Source organism: Lathyrus oleraceus, chromosome 7 (genome assembly GCF_024323335.1).
Source record: "Lathyrus oleraceus cultivar Zhongwan6 chromosome 7, CAAS_Psat_ZW6_1.0, whole genome shotgun sequence".
Taxonomy (NCBI): Eukaryota; Viridiplantae; Streptophyta; class Magnoliopsida; order Fabales; family Fabaceae; genus Lathyrus; species Lathyrus oleraceus.
Genome location: NC_066585.1, coordinates 547,973,818 through 547,995,521, shown reverse-complemented (window position 1 = coordinate 547,995,521; position 21,704 = coordinate 547,973,818). Strand labels below are relative to the sequence as shown.

At 40.9% G+C, this 21,704-nt stretch overlaps 1 protein-coding gene and 1 long non-coding RNA gene across 2 annotated transcripts; both read right to left on the bottom strand.

Moving 5' to 3' along the window:
• Positions 1–3,862: 3,862 nt before the first annotated feature.
• LOC127107664 (uncharacterized) lies at positions 3,863–7,303 on the bottom strand. The gene is made up of 2 exons (XR_007795787.1): positions 6,764–7,303; positions 3,863–5,012 (listed from the first exon to the last, which is right to left on the bottom strand). It is a non-coding gene; the product is annotated as an uncharacterized LOC127107664 (long non-coding RNA).
• Positions 7,304–14,944: 7,641 nt separating this feature from the next.
• Positions 14,945–21,704, bottom strand: LOC127107663 (uncharacterized). The gene is made up of 3 exons (XM_051044971.1): positions 21,153–21,704; positions 19,338–19,402; positions 14,945–16,854 (listed from the first exon to the last, which is right to left on the bottom strand). Exon 3 carries the CDS (start codon positions 16,806–16,808, stop codon positions 15,108–15,110), a length of 1,701 nt encoding a protein of 566 aa, XP_050900928.1. The 5' UTR covers positions 16,809–16,854; positions 19,338–19,402; positions 21,153–21,704; the 3' UTR covers positions 14,945–15,107.

Below are 21,704 nucleotides of genomic sequence, written 5' to 3'. Positions count from 1 at the left end.
TTGTACATGTAAGATACCTTCACATGGATAAAAAGTATAATGATATTTAATTGGTTTCTTAAGACATGTTATTGAGCTAAAGGTTTGTCCTTTAGCATAAGACATGTTGCTCGCTTGTGTATGGTTGTAAGAAGACATTTCTGATATTCCAAATTTCACTAATGCTTTAGGTGGCCTTATTGTCATATGTATCTAGCCAAGCTAAATATTATTTTGGTTATAATCATTCGCTAATGGGCTACCTCAATTTTTGTCGTGGAAAAAGTACTAGGTTGGGAATAACAATGAGTGAAAGATACATGTTGTATAAGACTCAATTGGACCTAGAAAGGCCCTATCGTCATGTAGATTTGTTGGCTTTGATGAAAAACGTATGTCTAGCCTTTCCCTCCTTGATCTCACTATGTGGTTAAACTGGCAGAGTTGTCACTGAAATAGGCTTGTTTAACGTTTAACTTCTTGGTTTGTTGCTCACCTCTAAGAACCATAAGTTGCATAATATTTGCAATGTATAGAGACCTGATACATGATATAATGTATCTCTATGTTCAATAGTTTTTTTAATGAAAGACATAATAATTACCATTTACCCATCGGATGGAACAATCATCCTTCCATAAACACTGGGAGAGGTAGAGTTATCAGCGTGCCCAGTGATTGTGGAGTCTCATCTAGTCATTTTTGGATATATCTCCTCATAGATAAAGGTGATGGTTGATTAATATTTGCTAGTTTCTTTTCATATCACAGATGCATACGCCAAGCATAATCGCGATATATGATTGTAAATTTGTAATGTCCCACTAGGCGTTCCAAAATTTATTTATCGAAATACAAAAGCTAGTTGAGAATTGGGTGATAAGTCTAAACAAATACTCCTTTTTCTTTGTGTGATTAAAGTAAGAGACAAACTTTGTCCCTCACATATGTTTTCTTAACTACTCCAAATAACCTTAAGTATGAGTGTGAAAAGTTATTACTAGCCTAAAAAATGCATAAAAATAAAATTAAAGATAAAGGTGAAAAATTCGTAAATAACTTGATTAATTTATGTGTTTTTGAAATTTAGAGTGTGGTATTTATAGAGGAACATATCTTATTGGACATAACATTATGTCCTACGAATTATTTTCCTCATTTGAATATTCATGTGGGTAATGCGAGATTCTTCCCTCCATGTGAGAGAGATATGGCGGTCGAGGTTGGGTTGTTGATGTGTTCCTTTACATGTTATGTTGACTTTGTCCACAAGTGAGAAACTTTGAAGCTCGTGGTTTTATCATTCTATCTTTATTTAGTCAAATACATTACAAAGTATGAAACTTGACCATAAAGCCTAATTGTCCAAGCAGGTTATGCTTTGGAATGAGTCTAGAGTCTTAACAATCAAGTTATACCTTAATATACTTTAGAAAGATTATGTTGGCTCTCGCTCAGTTGTGTTTGTGATTAAGTGACCATGAATCAGTCGTGGGACCATTGACTATCCTTAAATGTGTTTATATTTCAATCTCGGTTGTCATTTCATTTAATTTTTAAGTGTAAGCAATGACTTTGAAAAGCACTACAATGGGTATCAAGTGACTTCAAACCCAAAAGGGGGTAACTTGTAATATTCTGATTGCAAAAAACGGTTTATAAAAACTTTGATTTTTTAAAAAGTTTATGTTAAAAGATAGAAGAAAGTATAGACGGAGCGGCAGAATAAAACAAATAACTGAAAATAAAAGAGATAAGAGATATAAATATCATACAAGAGAATAACTTTTGTTCTGCCTAAACCAATTGGCCTACTCAAGTCCCCAAAAGTTACCCTTGAGATTTTAACTAAAATATTTTTTAGATTTTTTACAGGATCATCCCAAACAATCTTTCACAACAACTTGAGCTTTTGCATAATAGCAGCCCAAAAACATTTTACAACCAAACATAGCTTTTACACGGGCTCGAATCAATAACCTTCACCCAAACTTTTTCAGGTTTAGCTTGCAACTCTAAAATTTATTACAAAAATAATACAAGAGAAGTATGCTCTTGAATAAATACCTTCAGCACAACACCAATATAATAACTCTTAGATGAAACTTTTCACTCTCTTTCCACTAAGGAAACTCTAGTGAAAAAGACTTTATAAAATAATGAAAGAACAAATGATAGAAGAAAGTTTCTACTCAAAAAATTGGTGTGTTTTGAAATGAGGAGAAGTCTTATTTACATAGAAAAATAATAGGCTAAAAAAGAAAACAATTCATGGGCAATTTTAATGAGTTAATCAATTAAATCTATGTATTAGTCGATTAACCAAGTTAAAATAGAAAAGTTTGAAACTCTACGTCAGTTAATCGATTATTAACCTCCTTAACCGATTAGGAGGTGTTACATTTTAATTTAATCGATTAAAAAACATCATAATTAATTATACAATGTACTTTACCTTCCTAATTAATTAAACGAGCCTCTAATAAAGTAAGTGTTTGCCCTAATTGAATTTTAAGAAGCTTTATCAAAAGAGAAGAAGTTTGAAAATAACTTTTTATGTGTGTAATTCCTTAGTATATTGAGACTTACTCTTTTTCCTTATACAATTAAACTTGTCAGAACTAGGAAAAATCATAACCACATGACCAATCGAGCTTTCACAATTTCACATTTTTGAGTCATCACATTTTCAAGATTACATTTTCAATACTACACACTTTCACATTACGACTTCAAGATCATTTGCTTGCTTCATTATTGATTAGCACTTTCAGCTTGACCTTGATACATTTGACTAATGTGACTTGAGATATCTCTTTACTATTTATATGCCATCATTCGGATCCTTTGGAAGAAATGTTATGATATAAGACATTTGGCATTTGTCATCAACACTTTGATAGTTGTCATTATCTCAATCTTTTGGCATTTTTCATCATCAAAACCAATACCTTTTGACAATATTACCCACACAATACAAAGTGTGGCACCCTAAACCCCAATAAAAAAAACTTTATAATATAACGTACGTTGTGGAATAAGTAATTATAAAATCAAAAAGGTGTCACATTAACATAAATAACATGAAAAAATTTCACAAATGAGTACTTTGATCAAAACATTATATCAAACATTATAATTCCAAGATATAAATCCCGACCCCGATGTCACAATATCATAGCCTTGTTACAAAATAAACCAACTAGCTGACTTAATATTTCGGTAAAACATAAGAACAAAGGAAAACTAATGAAGTGGTCTTCTACACCATCTTCCATAAGGCACTGTAATTGACTACTCCTCAGTCTCAACTTGAGAATACTCTACATATAAGTTCACATTAGAAAATATAGAAACATAGGAGTGAGAATACATTATATAAAGTACATGGTATAATGTCAGCATAATCGCAATACATACATTTACACAATTCTTACAACATTATATAAGATCATATTACATTATACACCTTATACATGAATGCTTATGAAATGCATTACTCCTTTACTTCAATACATGTGGTACCATCTGTCGCATCCTGCGAAAAATCAACCGGCGAGCTAAAAATAAAAACACACAGAGCCGCCACTGAACGTTATTTATCCCAAGATAGGGAAAGGAAACGCTCAGAGAAACCTGGAAAGACATGGTCTCGCGACCAGAGAGAAAAGGTTCGGGAGTCGGTTACGCGAGGGGAAGGTATTAGCACCCCTCACGTCCTAGGTACTCCTAGGGATCCACGTTCTAGAAAGATAAGGTTGCTAAACATCACACACACACACGGGGAACGCAGGTGGGATTAAGAGGAACGGGCTCGATAAGGTATCGCACCTTATGCCTACATATCTTGTCTGAACAAGAATCAGAGCCACTGTAGTTCGGCTTACGCACGCCAAACAACACAACACATACAAACAAGCAAGGGTGGCAAACATGGAGCCCGACAACCACTGGATGGAATTATGTCGGCATCCGAACCAAAACACACTCAAAAGGGCAAACGTGGAGCCCGACAGCCAATCCTGGGCTTACGTCGGCATCCGAGCCAAAACACGCACAAAACGGCAAACGTGGAGCCCGACTGCCAATCACTGGGCTTACGTCGGCATCCGAGCCAAACACACAGTCAGATAACAAGTAAACACACGCAAGAAAGAAAAAGGTTGCCCGGAGTGGTCTCGCACGACCACCTGCCTACATACCTCGTCTGGAACGAGGATCAGGGCGATGTAGTTCCCCTGAAAGGGACTGAATTGCTAACCAAAAACCGGGGAGAGACACACGACTAGGGAGCTGAGACTCGAGCCTAATGTTGTCATGCATCGTTAACCCTAAGTTCGGTTTTCTATCCTACTTGCATAAGCAAACTATCCTAACCAGGAAAGAAGCAATCACACAAGCATACAATATACAAGCATATATCAGATGAGAACAGGCATCTCAAACAACACAAGCATGTCAATCAAATATCCACATAACACCCACTATAGCCAAACAAGGGGCTCAATCAATCGGGTTTGACTGCCTAAGCAATCGTCTGTACAGGCTGTGTTTGCTCTTAACCTTGCCATTACGAGGCTAAGGTGAAGCAGATGATAGGATGAAGTGAGGATCAGACCTCACAGCTCTTATCCCTAACCAGGGAGAGCTGACAAATGAGCATGGGTCCAGAATAGGGGAACCCTTCTATACTCGATGACTCTGACACAATGTGCACTGCACAAGATCTTGGGCTTTTGATCTCAATGCTACAACCATGTAATGGGAGCAAGGAGAAGACTCACTGAATAGTGGGGGACAGGTTGCTTGTCCCTACCTTCCACCAATTGCCTTACTTGAAGGACTTTTCCTGCTTGGGCTTAAAAATAAACATACACAAGCATTGCCTCTTAAGGAGGACTTCAGACATTTATTGCCCGGCCCGGTAACAGCCGGGTCTCCAGACTACATGAAGTCAAGAAGACCTACCTCAATGCAAGTTGCTTAAGCAACGCAAAGCAAAAGTTCGCAAGGAATTGAGCAACTAAAGGTACCTGTACAAAAGTCAAACAGAATCAGCATCTACTTTCACAAATAGACAACAATATAATGATCAATTAACCAAGTACAATTATACACATAATGAGGTGCATAGCACAAGGCTCACATGAACCAACATCCTACAAAACAAATACATTAGTCATATGTGTCAAGTAACACAATCCATAATGTGGAGCAAATCTCCTTAATCATTATCTTTAACCTGAAAAGGTACAATCACACTCAAAGGTAAGTACTATGACCACTAGGACTAGCCTAGGGTCAAAAGGATGGAAAAATCCTAAAACAGCAGCCAATTCATAATTAAAGTCAAGTAATATCAATAACAAAGGGATCCCAATTGGCCCCATATTCAAACTATGCTCCTATTTCTATTTATGCAACATGGAAGGCAAAAGAAGCAATGTTGAGTCTCATACAAACAACCAGCAAGATCATATCCAACCACATGTCAAAAAGGATCCAAAAAATCCACAAAAATTACACCTTATTCAGAGGGTATTCAACAAGTCGCCTATTAAATTTCAAGTCATTTGGCCTAATAGATCAATAGGAATTAATTAAACATGGTACAGCATGCAAAAACAACATCAAATGAAGTCAAAAATTATACACCAACTTCAATCTAATGGTAAACAGCAATGGTGCATCATAAATCAGTAGGACCAAAGCCAAAAGCTACATTAATGTGTCAGGAATTATGCTATCAATTTTCATGTCCATTGGATTAATTATGAGGATATGGCAACATAAATGCTAAAGGTTACACCAATGGAACTCTAACATGCTAGGCAGTAAGAAAAAATACTAATCAAATCGAAAATGGATTGTAAAAATCCACAAAAATTATCAGTGATAGCTAACATGTTAAACAAGCTTCATGCAAAAAATTAGGGCCATTGGCCAATGGGAAGCATGGTAATCAATTTGATGAGTTCAGCCTATCAAACTATGTCACATATATACATGTCCAATTTCAATAATTCATATATAATAAACCATAGGCTAAAAAATTCCCAAACCTATGTCAAAAAATCCAGAAGGATGTCTAGAACAAGTGTCTCAATTTTCAATTATTTTGGATATAGTATGTGGTCTATACAATTAAAGTGGTAATGTGTATGAAAATATGTACATGAAAAGGACCTCTATGTCAATTCTAAAAATTCCCCAAGCACATATATATTTTTTTATTTTTATAAAATAGCAGAGGAGAAAATAAGATTAACAAAAAAATTGTGGTATTTTTTGGATCATTTTTGAGTATTGTATGAATTTTTTGAGTTATTAAATACTTATTTAAGCATTTATTTGAATTAAATAAGATTTATTTGGATTTAATTAATTAATTAGGAATGAGCGGCAAAACGGTAATTACGCAAGCCAGGCAAAAACGCTGCGTTTGGTTTTGCAGCATTCATCATCTTCTTCGCTGTGTTCATCGCCATCCACGACGGTTCTTCGCTGGAAATCTCGGTTACGCACAAACGGCCATGGAAATCAACAAATAGCATACCGGTCGAACCGGTTTTGCATCAGGAACAAGAATACGGTCTCAATTTCATCAATCAATCAATACACAGCAAGAATCGAAGGAAAAGAATAAATGCTTCGAAACTTCAAATGTAGATTACGCACTCAATTCGCGACGAAAACACAAACCACGTATGGATACATTATCTACAAGCTCTACTCTACACAATCCCTATCACAATTTGACCGATTATTAGTTTCGATTTCCGACCTTTTCTTGATGACGGCAATGGAGTTCGCGGTTGAGCTTCAATTTCGCATGAAACAGATATGGCAAATCGCTGTAGAAGGTGCGTGGAGTTGTTCTTGAAGCTCCAAAATCTCTTAATCCTACCAATTCTTGGACTGTTATGGAAGTTGCGGATTGATTCCACCGATGCGATTCGCGAGCGGTTCTTGAACTTTTTCTGCAAACAGAAGCTTCACAATGCCTAATAATGATGAATATACAAGGAATTATTACAAAGATTCATGGAAATTCTTCCATTGATGCAGAATGTTATTGAAATTTTTTTGCAAAAAATGGGAGAATGAGAGAATGTTTTCTGTTATGCAGTGAAATGTGAATATGCAGAAGTTTTTGGAATTGTGATTAGCGTCCTCAATTCTGTTAGGAATTAACTTTATATATGCAGCTCCTAATCTCACTTTAATCACAATTTAGCTAAAATATGGATTATTGAAGGAAAGAGCTTATGTGCATTTTTTTGGACTTTTTCTCTTTTGATCTATGAAGCAAGTTCAGCAGAATTTTATCACTTGAAACAAGTCCAAAATATCATTTGGGAGCTGTTGGTGTAAGCTTTATTTTCAAATTCATCATATTTTCCAATTTCACCATGTGATGGCTTATGTGTCCATTTTTTCCAATTCATTTTCAAACCCAATTCTCAAACCATAAGGCCTAGGCATGTTGTGAATATTCCAACAAATTTCAAATGCCATTTGTGAGGTGTTGCAAAAATCCCCTCTCAAAAATTCCAATTATTTCACAAGTTGGACGATTTTGCCCCTGGTTCAAATAACAGTCCAGTTGAAAAGTGACTTTTTGCATTGGCCATTTTTGGAAAAATCCAATGATGCACCCTTGAAGTACATGTCAAATGGAGTTTGTGCATATAAAGAACTTGCAATTTGGACAAACCATGTGGAAGTTATGGCCTCCTGATTACGGGTTTTTTTGAAATTCACTGAGCCATATTTTGCAAACCGTACATTGGATTTTCAAGTTCTTGGACTTTTTGGAAAGGTGAGAACAAGATCTACATCTGTCATGTTGAACAATTTTTCATTTGAAGCTTCCTTGGACTTCTGTTTTTGAGGTCAAAAACTTTCCATTTTTGGAAACTTCAGTTACAAGTCACTTGCTATTTTTGGCAGTTTTTGTCCTGACTTGATTTTCTTCATTCTTAAGCTTTGAGATGTCATACAACACTTGTTCCAACATGAATGAAGTGTGTCTAACTCATTTCCACCTCCAAATCCACCTGATCATGTACAGTTGACCACGGTTGACTTTTCATCTGATAGATGAATCTGGCAATGCATAGATCAATTTAAGCCCCAATCTCCAACTGAAATAGCTCAAGGGTGCAACCCTAGCCTCAATAATCACCATTTAATCACAAAATGAACCTCAAAACCATCATAGACCCCATCTCTTGATCCAGCCCTGATTGGCCCAATGCAACTGATTAGGGTTGACCAGTGGTCAAAACCCTAATCTCAAGGAATCTTCTTCAATCTCCTGATGACATCCAACCATGATGATGATGATGTATCACTTCAATCAAGATGAAGATCAATACCCTTGAGAATCATAAAACCCTAATTCACAGCCCAATCCTCAGATGGCCCATGATCAATCAGTAAAACCCTGGCTTGCACCTTCTGACTTCCTATCTCCTGATCAAGACTTGGGAAGATAGCTTGCACACTGTAACCACATGATATGCAATATGAAATGCCTAAAATCCTAAGATGATATGCAAATATGTTAATGCTAGTCCCAAGAGAGGAGGGCAAATTTTGAGGTGTTACAGCTGCCCCTATTCAATCCACTGTGAACCTGTCGATACGAAATAGCCTCGGCTTTCGGATGATCAGGATGAAGAGTGATTGAATACCAAGAACACACGAACAATTTGCACTCTGATGGGATAATAATTAACAACGCCTGTCAGCATCGGCGAAGAAACATTCTCTAAACAAAAAATCCGTCTGGAACGGAGAAAGCCGGTCTGAATACCGAAACAGAACTGTCGACCCGGATACCAAAATAAATGGTAACTCAGGGATAACCATGGTCTGATCACCACACATCCACTCGGGATTCTCATTCTTTCTTTCCTTATTGTTATATTTTTTGCTTTTCTTGAACCCCGGAACTTCTTTTCTCCTTCTTGGTCTGAAAACCACTTCGGTCTGAATACCACCTCGGTCTGAATACCGGAAAACTGGCCTGAATGCCACAAGTACATCGACCTGATCGTCGGAAACTTCTTCGGTCTGAACACCGGAAAATCGGCCTGAACGCCACTTCGGTCTGAATACCGCCTCGGTCTGAATACCGGAAAACTGGCCTGAATGCCATAAGTACATCGACCTGATCGTCGGAAACTTCTTCGATCTGAGAATCGGAAATTGGCCTGAACGCCACTTCGGTCTGAATACCGCCTCGGTCTGAATACCGGAAAATTGGCCTGAATGCCATAAGTACATCGACCTGATCGTCGGAAACTTCTTCGATCTGAACACCGGAAAATCGGCCTGAACGCCACTTCGGTCTGAATACTGCCTCGGTCTGAATACCGGAAAACTGGCCTGAATGCCATAAGTACATCGACCTGATCGTCGGAAACTTCTTCGATCTGAGAATCGGAAATTGGCCTGAACGCCACTGATCCCCAATCATTGCATTTGAACCCCGGAATCGCGCTGATCGCGTAACGTCCTCTGATTTTATTTCCATCTCTGTCCGACGGAAAAACTCATCCAGTATCGTACTACTGGGGTACAACAAATCTCAAGCGGTAACCACGGCCCGAGTAACTGATACTTGCAATACTGATGATTTTCCAACTAGTGAAACCACTCCTCAAACGGTAATCACGGCTCGAGTAGCATCTTCACCCACTGGCAGAACCATATCTCAAACGGTAACCACGGCTTGAGACTAGCCTATGCTTGCAATGATGCATGATTGATTTTTCTGCGTAATGCTCCATAATTATGGAAATGCTACGCGATTTATTATTTTCCTATGCAATATGCCATGTCATTTTTTCATGATGAATGCATAAAAATAAAAACATCCCCCTCAAGGGATTCTTCTGGGGAACACGAGACTCTCTGCCGAGGAACTCGTCACCGCTCCAATTCCACCCTGCTGGGGAATAACTGCTGCTGGGAATAAGGCAACCCTTGTTGGGAAGAACCTCTTTCGCACCCAATCCACTCGAGAAACTGCTGGGGATAAGCACCCACCAACACTCTGTGGGGATACAACAGTCTTTGACTTGCTGGGGATAGCAATCCTGACTCCGCCTCGGGAAAACCCTCACAGATACCCGCTGACTTCACTGGGGAAATACTCACAGATACTCTGCTAGGGGAATAGCAACCTCCAGGCTCCACTGGGGAAACATCCATATATCACCTGCTGGGGATAACCATCCCGACCCTGCTAAGGAACCGCATACCATTCCGCTGGGGACAACCCACGCAATCCATAGGTAGAATCATCTCAGCTGGGGGATGCAAAAATTTGTCCACTACGGGAACTTGTTCAATCCACTGGTAGGATGAACACTGTTGGAGATATATTTCTTTGAAAAAGACCCGCTCCACTCGGGGAATAACAACCTTCTGACCTGGCTGCTGAGGAAACACCGTTGTAAATCTGCCTGGGTATAACCATACTGACTCGGCTGAGGAGCTAGTCCCCGGATTCTGCTTAGGGACTTAGCTGGAAAATGAGAATTCCCAGACTCATCTGGACCTTTTCTGCTCCATCATCTTGTATTCCAAGCCGCTCCGTGCTCGACGAGAACGTACTCCTGGGATTTATACAGAAATCTCAATTTTCCGACTTTGAAGAGTCTTCTTGGTTAATTCCAAAGGTCGTCGGACGTCCCTCCGTCGTCTCTTCGTCACCCTTCTTCGTCCCGGACCGAACTCTGCGGGGAATTCCTACAGACTTTCAAATCTTCTGACTTTGAAGAGTCTTCTTGATTATCATCAAGGATCGTCGTACGCCTCAACGCCTTCGTCATCTTTCATACACTCGTCCCTGACCGGACTCTCTGGGGATTTCTCTTGCCAAAGCTTCCACATCACAACCTGCAAGTGAGTGAAAAGTATCTAACAGTTCCTGCAAAACAGATCGTTAGATAAAACCGTGCCCCAGGCGTGTCAAGATTTCAACACTTGGGTCACTCAACCTTCCAAATAAGATTTCAAGCTTTCAAGCTTATAAACATGCATTGGAAGGGACCTGTATGTATTAAAATGCAACATTCTTTATCAAAAATATCTGGATGTTTTCGCAATCAAAGCGGTAATGAAAAACAAAAACAAAATTATTTGACTGAATATGCATTTTATTGATGGAAAAAGTGTGTGGCTCAAATGAGCAATACAAAAGGAAGCAATTCCTGAAAAGAGGTAATTGCGCTCAAAAGGAAAAATCCATCCTAATGGCAATGTGAAACCCGTGATCTCATCGAGTTCCAACTCGGTTACACCCCATATGTCCTCAGACTCTCCATGCTTTCTGCCTTCTGAATAAGACGATTCTAACTGATCCCTACCGGGTATTATCCATGATGCTTTAACCAAAGTGCAAACGATCATGCTGGACGCAGTTGTTCGTTTCAATCCCTCTTTTGCCTGGACCGCCCTTTCGGGTTTTCAGTCCACCGGGATACCCTTTTTTGCCCAAGTCGCCTTTTCAGGTTTTCGACTTGCCGGGTGTACATCTTTCATTTATATCCCTAATTTTTGCCCGAACCTTTCTCTCTGTTTTTGGTTCGCCGGGATGCCCATTTTTGCCTGGACTATTTTGTTCTTTTCGTCCAGCGGGTCAATTTATACGAAGTATTTTTTAACTGCGTCCGCATTCACAGGGGATGGAAAATCCTCACCATCCATGGTCGTTAACAACAAGGCTCCACCAGAGAAAACCTTCTTGACCACGAATGGACCCTCATAATTCGGCGTCCATTTGCCCCTTCGATCGTTTTGAGGAGGAAGGATCCTTTTCAGCACCATATCACCTACGTGATATACCCGAGGTCGCACCTTCTTGTCAAAAGCACGCTTCATCCGCTGCTGGTATAACTGCCCATGACAGATGGCTGCAAGCCTCTTTTCCTCTATCAGGCTCAATTCTTCGTACCGGGTCCTTACCCATTCAGCCTCTTGCAATTTCCCGTCCATCAGGACTCTCAAAGAAGGAATCTGAACCTCCACAGGTAATACCGCCTCCATCCCATATACCAATGAGAAATGAGTTGCTCCAGTAGATTTACGCACCGACGTTCGACACCCATGCAATGCAAACGGCAACATCTCATGCCAGTCTCTGTAGGTTACCACCATTTTCTGCACAATCGCACCGTCGGTGCATTCAAACGTTATCCGGGCAACAAAAGCTCATTCACCTTAACCTCCCCATCAGACATCAGAATCCGTTCGGATTCAGGGTCAGGCCCCTCCTCCGGGATCGGTCACTCTCAATCTTTCGATTTGAGTACCTCGAGATGTCCTCATCAGGGAATTCAAACTTCATCGGTTGATAATCATCAATGGGTTGCTGGGCGAGGTAATCAGACAATACACTCCCCTTGATCGCTTTCTGAGAGTATTACGAATTGATCAACATTTTTCCCTTCTCACAACCCGTCCGGTAAATGCTGGATTCTCAAACCCATACTCGATCAGATCCATCTCGGAAATCCACAAAGTGGTATGAACCAGCATATACTGTCTCAGTCGGCGAGCAGCCTATGCCAAAGTACAGCAAGTTTTCTCGAACAGTGAATGTATTGTTTCACAGTCGGTAAACTTTTTGCTAAGGTAAATTGCATGCTCTTTTCGACAAGACGCGTCATGCTGACCCAATACACCTCGTAGACCCCTCGAAGGCCGTCAAGTACAGATTGACAATTGTTCCTTTCACAGGAGGCATCAGAATCAGAGGTTCCTGCACCTTTCTTTTATTTTTCAATGCCCCTTGGCAATCATTATTTCACCTGACCGTTTGATCTTTTTTTTTTTCAACAACTGGAATATAGGTTCACCCGTGGCTGTTAGATGAGATGTGAACCATGACAGGTAGTTCAATCTTTCTAAGAAACCACGAACCTCTTTCTTTCTTTCTCGGTTCAGGCATTTCTCGTTTTTTTTTTTTTTTTTTTTTTCTCTTTTTTTTTAGCAGGATCGACCTCGATTCCTCTTTGACAATGAACCCCAACAGCTTACCGGCTCGCACTCTGAACGTGCACCTACTTTGGTTCAACCTCGGTTTGAACTATCTCAATCAGTCAAACGACTTGGCCAGATCTGCCAGATGCCCCACTTCTGCTTGGGACTTTGCTATCATGTCATCAACATAGCAATCGATTTCATGATGAATCATATCATGAAACAAAGTCACCATGGCTCTCTGATATAGGCACTGGCGTTCTGCTTCTTTAGAAGGCAGTCTTCTTTCCATAGTAGCTTGAGCATAATGATATCGGTATCTGTCTCGGCATACCCTGACATGACCAGGTAGAGACATCCACATGCTCTTCCAACAAGCCTACCATCCTGCTTTCAACTTGCCTCTGAAACGGCCCGGATTTTCATCTCCTTCCTGACCTCGGCGGTGCGTGGAATAACAATCTCAACCCGCTCCTCGGGCGGCTGAATCACCTTCTCCTCTTGTTTTAGCAATCTGATTAATTCCAGCAGATCACAGTCTTCTTCGTCTTCTTCTTCAGCAAGATAGATCGGTTTGTCGAAGTCATATGAGGGGTAACCAAATTGTTATCGACGAGATCCGGAAACTTGTTTTTGAAGTCGGAACGAGACAAAACAAAAAGATAAAAATGAAAATAAACATTGCCATTTTTATTTTGTTTTTAAACTGCAAAAATAAATGAAAAACAGGGAACGCCGCTTTTTGACTGAAAAACATCCTTTTATTCATGATGCAGAAATGCAAATTTAAACATGAGGTGGCCCTTACAATGGACCATTGCGTGTCGGGCAACACGTATGGCTTTCATGCAAATAAACTGAAAACAAGAAATAATACTCTTCCAGACGAGTAACAGTGTTGATCTTTTAGGCCTTCCAGCTCCCTGGCACGCACGATTTTATCCACTGATCAATTCCCCAGTCACTGTTAGTTTCTTTACCCACTGCCCGGGTGTAATTTGAATCTTCAGTAATTGCATTCCCCATCACCTGACCATGCGCCGGTATGGGATTAGCATTAACATCTGTCAATAGTGAAAAATGGAGGGCCTTGGACTCCAGCAGGTCTTGAACAGTATGCTTAAAGGCTCTACAACCCTCAATGTCATGCCCCTGCGTACCAGAATGAAATTCACACCTGGCGTTCTCATTATAGTTTGGTGGCCACTGATCTGCTCTCAATGGAGCTAACGTCCTTGGCTGAACCATCCCCAGATCCATCAACTTTTTAAACAGAGCAGCATATGGCATGGGTGGCTTGTCAAAATGACGATCAACCCCTTTTCCTTTCACCTGATTCCCAGCTCCCTGTCTCTTCTGTGGAGTTGGCTGAGGTTGCTGCCGGATTGACTGATTACCAGCAGGGATGGTTACTGCAGCAGTGTGCTGGTAGTAACGACCTCTACCGTGTCCTCTCTGGGCGTACACAACACTCGAGTCACCCTCATCCTTGCACTGGTCATTACCAAAGGATTTCTTCGGTCCAGACAACGAAGTGTTTCCTTGCATGTTCCCCATCTTCAGCCAGTCTTCAATCCTCCTCACCTTTTCGGCAATTACCTTTTGCTCCAAGGCGAACTCTTGCATGACACTGATCAGTTCTCCCATCCTCTTTTTCAGCTCGAGAATGTCAGCGTTGGACGAATTCATCATTCCTGTGTCAATCAAAACAGGTTAGAAACTGACACCTGCAAAACAGAAAACAAGTTATTATGCATGAATGCAATGTCTATCCATATGAAGAACACTTTGTCTCTCGATCCTGGCTTCATTGAGACATATAACAATCGGCGGCAAACTTCTTATATTCAGCATTCAATCTCATCGTGCAGATCGGAGATATGTGATTTGGCATGAATACCCCCAACCATGTGTGTGCTTGTGTGAGTGCATACGGTAAAGCAAATAAAGCTTGAAGATCAATCACTGACTGAAAATCACCATCCATAACCAAAAGAGTGCACTATCAGTGCCATAGTCATACATCAACTCAGATAAAGTCAAATACAATCCTCCAGAATCAGGAAAAGAAATACAAACAAGTGAATTCCGTCAACAAGCCTGACGGTAATCCAACACAAATGAAAGATCTAGCTAGATGAGGGTCCCGCAGGTGGCCCTATCTCATCTTCCATCCTCGCGAACTCTGCGGCGAACCTGAGCTCGGTGTTCTCCTGCTGTAGTCTTCCAACTTCCTTCTGATGAATCTTCATCTGCCTGAAGTAATGGTCTCTCTCAGCTAGGTAATGATCTCTCTCAGCCCTGATCTTTGCCTTCTCCGCTTCCCACTCTGCAGCAAGAACTCTGGCTCTCTCATCTCTCTGTTCCTTGACAAGGATTTGCCTCCTCTTCTCATCCTCAATCACCTTCGATGCTCTGAACAGCTTCTCCTTGGTGATGTCATGCTCCTTGTTAGATGATGCTAAGGCCTGGCTGATCTTCCCATAGTAGGTTGTATCCATCTCGAAGCGTTTGGCCTCCAAGGCATGCCGCTTGTCCTGATCTTCCATCTTTACTTTCATCTCTTGGTTGGATGTCTGAATCCGAGCAACAGTCATCTCTAACTCCGCTTTCTCCGCAAGTAACTGATCTCTAGCCCTCTTCATCTCAAGGAATTCTTCCATGCTGACAGAAGAACTTGGACCCTCGATCCTAGGACACACAGAGTCACCTCCAGGAAACGGTAGAAATGTAGACTCAATCCTCTTCCGCAACCAATCCTCAAATAGTGGAAAATACCGGCAGTTGACTTTGCCATAAGGAACCTTACCCCTCCTCTGGATATCTCGCCATTCGTCCAATACCTGCCTCAACTTGGTCTGGTTACCATCAATCGGGAAATAGAAGGACTCCTGAATCTCTCGCCCGAGAGGAGGACCCTCTATAGCAAACCCCATCTGTCTCCGGAGAAGCATCGGGTTGTAATTAATGCAACCCTGAACTCCCACCAAAGGCACATTAGGTAAACTCCCACAACTACATATGAAGTCCTGACCAGCTAAACCATTATGAGTCCAAGCAATGTCATCAGCCCGCAGACCCATCAATCGGAAGGACCACTTGACACTAGGGTCAATCTGAACAAAAGCACCTCGGGAAGGCAAATACCCCATGAACCATCTAAAGAGCAACTGAGAGCAGCATCTGACCAGACCCCCACGCCTCTTCTCATTCCTGTTATGCACTGAATAGTAGACATCTCCAATCAGGGTAGGAATAAGGTTTCTCTGCATAAACAATCTGATAGCATTATGGTCCACAAAATTCTTCTGGTTAGGAAACAACACAATCCCATAAATGCTCACAGCAATCAGAGCACAGACCGTCTTCCAGTTACCCACAGCAGCATGTTCCTTGGCATTGGCCTCCAAGAAACTCAAATGAAACCCGGGTAGCTTTCCTTTTTCCTTCAAACCTTCCTTGACCATTTCCGGACTCAAATAAAGAGCACGTGAAATTCCAAGGACATCTGGCTCTGCTCTGGTGACATGAAAAGGAATCTGATCACGGATCTGAATACCCAGGATGCTGACATAATCCTCCATCAGAGGTCCCAACAGATAGTCTGGAAAAACGAAACACCTCAACCCAGGGTCATAGAACTGAAGAAGAGTGTGGATGGCGCTCCTGTCGCAGTCAGTGAGTCTGAAAACCATCTTCAGAATACCGCCGTACGACTCTCTAAACATTCCCACATGGTCAGGAGTAATCAATGCTATCATATCCTTGAGCACACCAATCTCTGGATCAAAGAAACTGTAAGCAATGTTGTTCTTCAAACCGGTCCTCATATTGGAGCAGAAAATCTCTCAACCAGAATCTCGATCAAAAGTGTCCCTGCATATGGGTAAACATGGGTTAGATGCAATTAATGCAAAATGTAATGATGCTGATGAATGAGTGCAATGCGTTGCCATCCTCCAAGCCATCTGATCATTTGCACTAAATCTGGGCTCTGAACTGATCATAACCATCTGAGGAATGTACAATCCCAATTCTGACCCACGGGTTCCGAAATAAACGGAAGACAGATACATCATCATCACCATCATCACCAAACCATATCCGAGTAGACACATCACCCCTATCTGAATCGGCCCGGGGAACCCGAAATAAACGGATCCCCACTGATAAAATATCTCGGCCCGGGGAATCCGAAATAAACGGATCCCCACTGATAAGTCACGGGCAGCACTCCGGCGTCACGGCAATAAATGACCATAAATCCGACTTATAATTATGTCTCTGAATCACAGATCAAAAGTCACCATCTGGAGGCTATCTGAACAAACATCTGACAGAACAACCCTCCCCTCACAGGTAAGTTCTAATCAAGTCATCCTAAGGCGGATAATGGTCTCGACAATCGGGCGGAGATACTCAATGGGTTTGCCCTTTCGGGTGTGCCATTGTAGCTCCCTTAAAATCGTCTAAACCAAAGATCCGGGAATGATCGGTCACCAGAGTCAACAACTCAAATGGAGTGACTCAAACAAAGCGGAATATCCACAGAGATGAGCACTATCAAGTGAGCCTCGTCCGGCTTGTGGCACATCACGCCGCCAGGCACATGTTGACTTAACATGAAAGAGGCAACGTGAGACCACACTAGTCCTAGGTGTATACTCGGGCCTGGGTTTTAGCCCCACTCAGAACACCCACCCCAAACAACAGAACCACCTGCAGAGGAAGATGGCAACATGACAGTAATGATGCATGCACATATTTAATGCAATTATATAAACAAGGGTTAGTATAATAAATGCAATAAATAAACATCACAAGCAACCTAAACTAATCCTAGAACGCTAGGAAGGACTCGCTTAGGGACGATGGACCAGCACAGGTCTACATCAGTAAGTCCCCAGCAGAGTCGCCAGCTGTCGCATCCTGCGAAAAATCAACCGGCGAGCTAAAAATAAAAACACACAGAGCCGCCACTGAACGTTATTTATCCCAAGATAGGGAAAGGAAACGCTCAGAGAAACCTGGAAAGACATGGTCTCGCGACCAGAGAGAAAAGGTTCGGGAGTCGGTTACGCGAGGGGAAGGTATTAGCACCCCTCACGTCCTAGGTACTCCTAGGGATCCACGTTCTAGAAAGATAAGGTTGCTAAACATCACACACACACACGGGGAACGCAGGTGGGATTAAGAGGAACGGGCTCGATAAGGTATCGCACCTTATGCCTACATATCTTGTCTGAACAAGAATCAGAGCCACTGTAGTTCGGCTTACGCACGCCAAACAACACAACACATACAAACAAGCAAGGGTGGCAAACATGGAGCCCGACAACCACTGGATGGAATTATGTCGGCATCCGAACCAAAACACACTCAAAAGGGCAAACGTGGAGCCCGACAGCCAATCCTGGGCTTACGTCGGCATCCGAGCCAAAACACGCACAAAACGGCAAACGTGGAGCCCGACTGCCAATCACTGGGCTTACGTCGGCATCCGAGCCAAACACACAGTCAGATAACAAGTAAACACACGCAAGAAAGAAAAAGGTTGCCCGGAGTGGTCTCGCACGACCACCTGCCTACATACCTCGTCTGGAACGAGGATCAGGGCGATGTAGTTCCCCTGAAAGGGACTGAATTGCTAACCAAAAACCGGGGAGAGACACACGACTAGGGAGCTGAGACTCGAGCCTAATGTTGTCATGCATCGTTAACCCTAAGTTCGGTTTTCTATCCTACTTGCATAAGCAAACTATCCTAACCAGGAAAGAAGCAATCACACAAGCATACAATATACAAGCATATATCAGATGAGAACAGGCATCTCAAACAACACAAGCATGTCAATCAAATATCCACATAACACCCACTATAGCCAAACAAGGGGCTCAATCAATCGGGTTTGACTGCCTAAGCAATCGTCTGTACAGGCTGTGTTTGCTCTTAACCTTGCCATTACGAGGCTAAGGTGAAGCAGATGATAGGATGAAGTGAGGATCAGACCTCACAGCTCTTATCCCTAACCAGGGAGAGCTGACAAATGAGCATGGGTCCAGAATAGGGGAACCCTTCTATACTCGATGACTCTGACACAATGTGCACTGCACAAGATCTTGGGCTTTTGATCTCAATGCTACAACCATGTAATGGGAGCAAGGAGAAGACTCACTGAATAGTGGGGGACAGGTTGCTTGTCCCTACCTTCCACCAATTGCCTTACTTGAAGGACTTTTCCTGCTTGGGCTTAAAAATAAACATACACAAGCATTGCCTCTTAAGGAGGACTTCAGACATTTATTGCCCGGCCCGGTAACAGCCGGGTCTCCAGACTACATGAAGTCAAGAAGACCTACCTCAATGCAAGTTGCTTAAGCAACGCAAAGCAAAAGTTCGCAAGGAATTGAGCAACTAAAGGTACCTGTACAAAAGTCAAACAGAATCAGCATCTACTTTCACAAATAGACAACAATATAATGATCAATTAACCAAGTACAATTATACACATAATGAGGTGCATAGCACAAGGCTCACATGAACCAACATCCTACAAAACAAATACATTAGTCATATGTGTCAAGTAACACAATCCATAATGTGGAGCAAATCTCCTTAATCATTATCTTTAACCTGAAAAGGTACAATCACACTCAAAGGTAAGTACTATGACCACTAGGACTAGCCTAGGGTCAAAAGGATGGAAAAATCCTAAAACAGCAGCCAATTCATAATTAAAGTCAAGTAATATCAATAACAAAGGGATCCCAATTGGCCCCATATTCAAACTATGCTCCTATTTCTATTTATGCAACATGGAAGGCAAAAGAAGCAATGTTGAGTCTCATACAAACAACCAGCAAGATCATATCCAACCACATGTCAAAAAGGATCCAAAAAATCCACAAAAATTACACCTTATTCAGAGGGTATTCAACAAGTCGCCTATTAAATTTCAAGTCATTTGGCCTAATAGATCAATAGGAATTAATTAAACATGGTACAGCATGCAAAAACAACATCAAATGAAGTCAAAAATTATACACCAACTTCAATCTAATGGTAAACAGCAATGGTGCATCATAAATCAGTAGGACCAAAGCCAAAAGCTACATTAATGTGTCAGGAATTATGCTATCAATTTTCATGTCCATTGGATTAATTATGAGGATATGGCAACATAAATGCTAAAGGTTACACCAATGGAACTCTAACATGCTAGGCAGTAAGAAAAAATACTAATCAAATCGAAAATGGATTGTAAAAATCCACAAAAATTATCAGTGATAGCTAACATGTTAAACAAGCTTCATGCAAAAAATTAGGGCCATTGGCCAATGGGAAGCATGGTAATCAATTTGATGAGTTCAGCCTATCAAACTATGTCACATATATACATGTCCAATTTCAATAATTCATATATAATAAACCATAGGCTAAAAAATTCCCAAACCTATGTCAAAAAATCCAGAAGGATGTCTAGAACAAGTGTCTCAATTTTCAATTATTTTGGATATAGTATGTGGTCTATACAATTAAAGTGGTAATGTGTATGAAAATATGTACATGAAAAGGACCTCTATGTCAATTCTAAAAATTCCCCAAGCACATATATATTTTTTATTTTTATAAAATAGCAGAGGAGAAAATAAGATTAACAAAAAAATTGTGGTATTTTTTGGATCATTTTTGAGTATTGTATGAATTTTTTGAGTTATTAAATACTTATTTAAGCATTTATTTGAATTAAATAAGATTTATTTGGATTTAATTAATTAATTAGGAATGAGCGGCAAAACGGTAATTACGCAAGCCAGGCAAAAACGCTGCGTTTGGTTTTGCAGCATTCATCATCTTCTTCGCTGTGTTCATCGCCATCCACGACGGTTCTTCGCTGGAAATCTCGGTTACGCACAAACGGCCATGGAAATCAACAAATAGCATACCGGTCGAACCGGTTTTGCATCAGGAACAAGAATACGGTCTCAATTTCATCAATCAATCAATACACAGCAAGAATCGAAGGAAAAGAATAAATGCTTCGAAACTTCAAATGTAGATTACGCACTCAATTCGCGACGAAAACACAAACCACGTATGGATACATTATCTACAAGCTCTACTCTACACAATCCCTATCACAATTTGACCGATTATTAGTTTCGATTTCCGACCTTTTCTTGATGACGGCAATGGAGTTCGCGGTTGAGCTTCAATTTCGCATGAAACAGATATGGCAAATCGCTGTAGAAGGTGCGTGGAGTTGTTCTTGAAGCTCCAAAATCTCTTAATCCTACCAATTCTTGGACTGTTATGGAAGTTGCGGATTGATTCCACCGATGCGATTCGCGAGCGGTTCTTGAACTTTTTCTGCAAACAGAAGCTTCACAATGCCTAATAATGATGAATATACAAGGAATTATTACAAAGATTCATGGAAATTCTTCCATTGATGCAGAATGTTATTGAAATTTTTTTGCAAAAAATGGGAGAATGAGAGAATGTTTTCTGTTATGCAGTGAAATGTGAATATGCAGAAGTTTTTGGAATTGTGATTAGCGTCCTCAATTCTGTTAGGAATTAACTTTATATATGCAGCTCCTAATCTCACTTTAATCACAATTTAGCTAAAATATGGATTATTGAAGGAAAGAGCTTATGTGCATTTTTTTGGACTTTTTCTCTTTTGATCTATGAAGCAAGTTCAGCAGAATTTTATCACTTGA